At 42.5% G+C, this 6,062-nt stretch overlaps 1 protein-coding gene across 2 annotated transcripts; it reads left to right on the top strand.

The window, feature by feature from the left end:
• The first annotated feature begins 1,993 nt into the window (after positions 1–1,993).
• mtx2 (metaxin 2) lies at positions 1,994–5,709 on the top strand. Of its 2 annotated transcripts, XM_053874905.1 has the most exons (10): positions 1,994–2,144; positions 3,043–3,090; positions 3,388–3,434; positions 3,671–3,743; positions 3,822–3,898; positions 3,957–4,049; positions 4,468–4,506; positions 4,578–4,703; positions 4,773–4,849; positions 5,095–5,709. In XM_053874905.1, exons 1-10 carry the CDS (start codon positions 2,105–2,107, stop codon positions 5,252–5,254), a joined length of 780 nt encoding a protein of 259 aa, XP_053730880.1. In that variant the 5' UTR covers positions 1,994–2,104; the 3' UTR covers positions 5,255–5,709. The 2 variants fall into 2 exon arrangements, with proteins under 2 accessions (XP_053730880.1, XP_053730881.1); XM_053874906.1 differs by lacking the exon at positions 3,043–3,090 and having other exon boundaries at positions 2,006–2,144.
• The last annotated feature ends 353 nt before the right edge of the window (positions 5,710–6,062 follow it).

Genomic DNA, 6,062 nt, shown 5'->3' on the forward strand with positions numbered 1-6,062 from the left:
AACCGAAGAAACGAGTTCACTGCGTTTAAAATTCGAAACATGACATTGAAATAACCAAACGTGGTGACTAAAGGGCGACATCTCATGGTCACACCAGGTAATGTAGTTTGAAAATAAGGACACTCAAGAACTGATGTGAGGACACTAATGCACAGAGCTTTTAATTCACTACAACCATCTCTGCTTCAAACTTGACAATGGTGGGGACGCAGCAGCAGCCGAAGTGATGAAGGCCCACGCCTTTCTCTCCTTCAGCCCCATCTTCACCTCAAAACAAGCGCAGGGATCTGACTGACTGAATTATCCCTCGCTAAGACTCTCCAACCAGGACATGACATTTCGCCCTTCCTCAGCTGAGAACAAAGGTCTTAGTCTCAGAGGACCCGACAAGTCATATTCGCCTTGGATGTTCCAGTTAGGGGGCAACAGCTCCACCTCATCCGCAGTGATACCTCCAGTGAGTTTTTATTTCAGCTACTACATTTTGCAACGAGGATAAAGAGCGGGACATGTTGCAGTCCGGTAACTGAATCAGAATCAGAATCAGAAACTGTGGAAACTGATGGCAAATTTCTAGTGTATTTCGATGCTGGCTCGCAGTCTTGGGAAGACTATTGTGAAATTTTGGAACATTTTGTCGACATTGAAGATGAGGCTAAGCAGTGCACCGTGCTGCTGAGCAGAGTCGGTCTTATGCTGAACTGGTAAGGGTTTTGAGGAATCATTTCCATCGGAAACCGAGTGAGATAATGTAACGGTGGAGGTTAAACACCGGGGAAAGAAGGACTGAAGAGACCGAAGTTGCCTCAGGATTGTAACTATGGTGATGAGAGACAAGAGACTGCTTGGTGTGTGGGATTAAGGACTACAGGATACAGAGGAAGCTGCTATCAGAGGATGGACTTACATTTGACAGAGTGTTCAAGGTGACCTTGGCGATGGAAGCTGTGGATAGAGAATCAGTCATGTCACATCAGCACTGTATCATCCTTCTTCTAACCGGATGGCAGAGAGAGCTGCAGAAACATTCAAACAGTTTATTTGAATGTTTATAATCTGATGACTTTATTCAGTTATCTGATGGCTCCACAGTCAACAAGTTCTAGGGTTAATACAGAGATGCACAGGACCAGTCTCCTACACAGTGGTTTTGGGTAATGGGAAAATTGTCAGACGGCATGTCGACCAGGTTTTCAGTAGGACATTTTTAACAGGACAGAGACCCGAGTCCACTGTTTAGGATCTTGTTCCCAGTGAGATCCCACCACCAAATGGTGGGCTCACTTACTTACTCCAGGATGAGATTGACCAAAAAGGAGCAGGAATCCCCCAGTGTATATGAAAGATTATGTTCAGAAACTGGAATAGGACCTAAACGTTTTGGGCCATGGTGCAAGCAAATTTCTTATTCTTCAGCCTAAGCTACCATCAAGCATTGTAGAACTGACAATAAACTAACTGTGTTGATACCTCAATGAGTTTTTCTATCAGCTTTAAGATATCACATCTACTTTTACAAATATCATAATCTCATTCTATATGATGCCGACACATGGCAAGGAAGCCATAAATTTTAGACGAAGAAACAAAAAATACAAACAACACATTAATTTAGAATTTAAATAATCACATGATTCCATCAGAACTAGAGCTGAAGGAAAATATTATTCTTTCACGTGTGGGCATTTAACACCTGCATTATGAATTAGAAGAAACGTTTTGATTATAAGCAGGGCATTTTATTTTATTTGTCTATCGTACAGTAGGTAATGTGCAGAAAGTACTAAAAGAGTGTTTTTGTACTTAATAACGGTCACGAATAGATTCATAAATGAGAAACACGCCTGATTAAAATATTGGATTTCATTAAATTAGCTAAATTCGTGCATATCTTAGCAATAAACAGGAGTGTTGTGGCACTGCTTTTCAGCGGAACTACTGTCGACAGTTGCATTTTTATACGGGGGCTTTTTAACTGACGCACCAGTCCGTGACGACGCTGCAGACGCTTGCCCTTAAACTTGCATGCCAGAGTCTCATTCACGGGTTTCATTCAAATACTGCGGATTAATTTCCTTCATCTAGTAAATACAACAAGGACGAGATGTCTTTGGCGGCGGAGGCCTTTGTGTCACAGATGGCGGGTAAAGTGTCACTTTGTCCGCTTGTTATTTTTGCAGGAGGCTAACGTTAGCATGCTAATGTCATTGTTTTTAATTGTTCATGTCATAAAAATGGACAACTGTTCGAATTGAATATTGCCATGTCGTTAGTACATAGTTTAGATTGACGCGTGCGGAAATGAAATTTAGCGTCACCACCCGACTGTAGGTTATACGATTACATACCTGTGAAATTCGTACGCTGTTGTACTTGGACTGGTTGTTTATTCATTATTTTTGACCGGAAACTACTATTGCATGTCAGTCAGTGCACTTCCAAACGGGTGAAGTGTCGACAAAGATCGTGTTTACAACCCAACCAATCACCAGAATAATCATAGAAATATTGAGCCAGGCATATTCGTGTCATTTAATGCAATGAAACTACTTTAATATTTCCTGTCAATATAGACGACTGTGATGTAAATCAGATCAACCAATGACCTCTGTTGATTCAGCTCCGCCTCTCTGTTAGTTGATGCCAGATAGCACCTCATGTCACACTCATATAAATCGTATAAATTTGACAATAAAATAGTAAATATTATTAAAGTATTCAGACACGGAGACCAATGCACCTATTTATGTAAAACACTGGTGAAATTTGTTAATGACTTTTTTTTATATAGAAACATTAAAGTCCTCCACTTGGCTTTAATGTCAGTTTAAATCCCCAGAAATGAGCGGAATTTAGGACAGTTACAATGGCATTGCAATACAAATATTGCACTCCTCTCGACCTCATCTTAAAGAGTTTTGTTCTACTCGTGATTGTGCTGCATGAACACACTCCGATGTAAACAACCTATAACTTGAAACTGGCACGTTCCACACCTCTACGTGTCACAGAGTTGTCACCGTGCATCTGTTTGTCTGACAGCTGCCGAGCCGTGGCCTGAGAGTGCGACCTTGTACCAGCCGCTGCGAGGTATGTGCGGGAAACCAAGTGTCACCCTGAGTTTAGAGAGCAACACTCTGTCAGAGGTGCGACATGATGTTTGGACCCACTTAACACAGGACATATATGTTTGTTTTACAATCACATACCGCAGTCTAGTTGGATGGCAATATGTGTAAAAAGACTATGATTTACTTACTGATCTCTGTAAGCAGTAAAACCAGCTGAGCTAATAAGATATGCAAACAAGCTAGTGACTATCTGATGACCATCTTGTAATGCATGCAAACATAAACCTGTGTTGTCTTTTTTTTTTTTTTTTTGCAGAAGACCAGATTCTGCTGTCAGACTGCGCCTCGTCTCTGGCTGTGCAGGTGACAACAATGTTTCTAACCTGTCCAATCGCTTCACTCAAAAAACAATGACAAGTGAGCACCACACTGCCACTGCCAACAAGTTCATTCGTTTTTAGTTTAAACTTTCCAGATTTAATTCGGTTTGTGTGAAACACAAAAGTCTTCCTCAATTATGAATCATAATTTCAATGTTTTTTGTCCTTATGTATTTCAAATGTTTTCTGTGTGACTACTGAGTTTTCTCTTTTGTGTAGACCTACCTGCGGATGTGTGGTCTGCCTGTGCAGGTGGTCTGCAGGGCCAATGCTGAATACATGTCGCCCTCTGGTGAGTGCTTGTGTCGCTGCAGCTCATGGAAGGCTGTAAAGTCAGACCAAGTGAAGTGTGCTATGTCCCTCTTTGTAGGCAAGATTCCATTTATCCATGTGGGGAACCAGGTGGTGTCAGAGCTCAGCCCCATCGTTCAGTTCACTAAAGCCAAAGTGGGTGAAAGTTTGTGATGGGTTCGAGAGATAGACATTAAAATTTGGCTGTTCTCAGGGTCACTCACTGAGTGACAGCCTGGATGACGTCCAGAGGGCAGAAATGAAGGCGTATATGGAGCTGGTCAATAACATGCTGCTCACTGCTGAGGTACACACATAAACATGCTGCTGTGAACCACTGGGAGAATGTTGAAGGACACAAATGGACTGACAAGCAAAAACAAACACAAGAACATTAATTATGCTATAACACAGTTGTACTGCTTTCTTTGTGGGGACATTTCATTACCATAACCCTTTCCCCAGCCTCTTTCCCTAAAGCTAACCATCCAAAATAAATGGCTAAACTTAACTAGGACTCTTTCACCAAACTTAAACCAAATTATAATGACCTACTTTTTTTTAAATTTTCATCCTCAAACTGAGGCTTTACCTTGTGGGGACCAACCGACAAATAAGTCCCCACAAGTGGGTGTGTTTTCCAAGAATTGGTCCCCATAAGTATAGCTTCAATGAAAATGCATTATAGAAGAAAGCATTTGATGCATGTGTGTTTTCCCCAACAGCTGTACATCCAGTGGTGTGACGATGCAACAGCGGCTGAGGTCAGAACGTCTGTATAACAGTTAGCCGTTGCTCCTCAGGTCACTCACTTTTCTTCCCTCGTCCACTCCAGATTTCTCGTCCCAGGTACGCCAGTCCCTACTCGTGGCCCCTCGGCAGCGTCCTGGCATACCAGAAGCAGTGGGAGGTCCGCAGAAAGATGAATGCCATCGGCTGGGGAGTCAAGACCCTGGGGCAGGTGCGTGGCTCCTGGGTCAGCGCTGTGTTGTCAGCTTTTCACTGACGTTAGCCCGTGTGTTGGTTGTAGGTTTATGAGGACGTGAGTCAGTGCTGCCAGGCTCTGTCACAGCGGCTGGGAACCCAGCCGTACTTCTTCAATAAACAGTGAGTTTTATCTTTGTTCTCAATTATATCAGAGTTCAAAAACCAAAGACAGTGTGACCTAACATCGTCTTTGGCGCCATCTCGTGGTTACCAGTTGTTCTTCAGCATTAGTGTAATTTTTTTTTACAAACGAAAACAAATGTGCTTACAATATATGGTAATAAGAATTTGTGCGTAATTGATGGAAATAGTGCACATTAAATACATTTCGTCAAAGTAGAGTGTCTCAGCTGTTGTTCTCTCAGACCCACAGAACTGGACGCGCTGGTGTTCGGTCACCTCTTCACCATCCTGACCACCAGGCTGACCAGTACGGAGCTGGCAGAGAGGATCAAAGGCTACAGCAACCTGCTGTCATTCTGCAGACGCATCGAACAGACCTACTTCGAGGAGAAGAGCTCGTGAAGGAGCCGCCGCTCCACCATGTACATATCTGCCTCCCGCCGTCATTCCCTCGTCACGCCACAGAGGAGGAACTTTCACACCGCTTCTCCTTTATTTATTTGTCCTCTGCTGTGTACATTAGTGCTGCTCCAAGTGGCCAGAGTTTGGTACTGCACGTGAATGACAGAAAGTCATGTTCACTGCAGTTTCAAGACCATGTTTTACGACCAAGTGCCACAAAAGGGAGCAGAAAGAACCCAAAGTGAGCAAACTGATGCTCAGCACGAGCAATTCTGATCTGCCCTTCTACTGAAGTATATGTTTTCAACTATTAATTACTGCCTTTTTTTGATCACATGACATTTCCAAAACAATTTGTTGACTCACTAAAAGAATTGAGTGAAAACACTGATGTGGTTCAGTACAACTGTGTGAATGTGAAAGTGCCTGCTGAATAAAAGGAATGAAACCAAAAAGAGCTTTTTATTCTGACTGTACTGCGGTGATACAATTGGACAAAATGTCCACTGACACCAGAGACAGATGAAATCAAAATATACTTTTGATTTGATGATGGGTTTGAGTTTTACAGTCTTACTAAAGAATGACATCCAACAATTTACAATTTTACAAATTTACATACAGATACAGTGGTACCGCGGTTCTCGACCACAATCCGTTCCAGACGGCTGTTCGAAAAGCAATTTGTTCGAAATCGGAATCGATTTTTCCCATTACAATTGATGGAAAACGAAATAATGCGTTCCAAGCCTTAAAATAGGCTTTTGTAGGAGTGAATGTAGAGTGTCTGCTGCAGGTGCGCTGTTCG

The sequence above is a fragment of the Synchiropus splendidus genome, chromosome 9 (genome assembly GCF_027744825.2).
Source record: "Synchiropus splendidus isolate RoL2022-P1 chromosome 9, RoL_Sspl_1.0, whole genome shotgun sequence".
Classification (NCBI taxonomy): Eukaryota; Metazoa; Chordata; class Actinopteri; order Syngnathiformes; family Callionymidae; genus Synchiropus; species Synchiropus splendidus.

What these genes read in the sequence shown, in the direction of transcription:
- mtx2 (XM_053874905.1), top strand. Translation starts at nt 2,105, where the DNA reads ATGTCTTTGGCGGCGGAGGCCTTTGTGTCACAGATGGCGG. An exon ending in CTTTGTGTCACAGATGGCGG is followed by an intron (nt 2,145 to 3,042) that starts GTAAAGTGTCAC and finishes TTTGTCTGACAG; the next exon opens with CTGCCGAGCCGTGGCCTGAG. An exon ending in TGAATACATGTCGCCCTCTG is followed by an intron (nt 3,744 to 3,821) that starts GTGAGTGCTTGT and finishes CCCTCTTTGTAG; the next exon opens with GCAAGATTCCATTTATCCAT.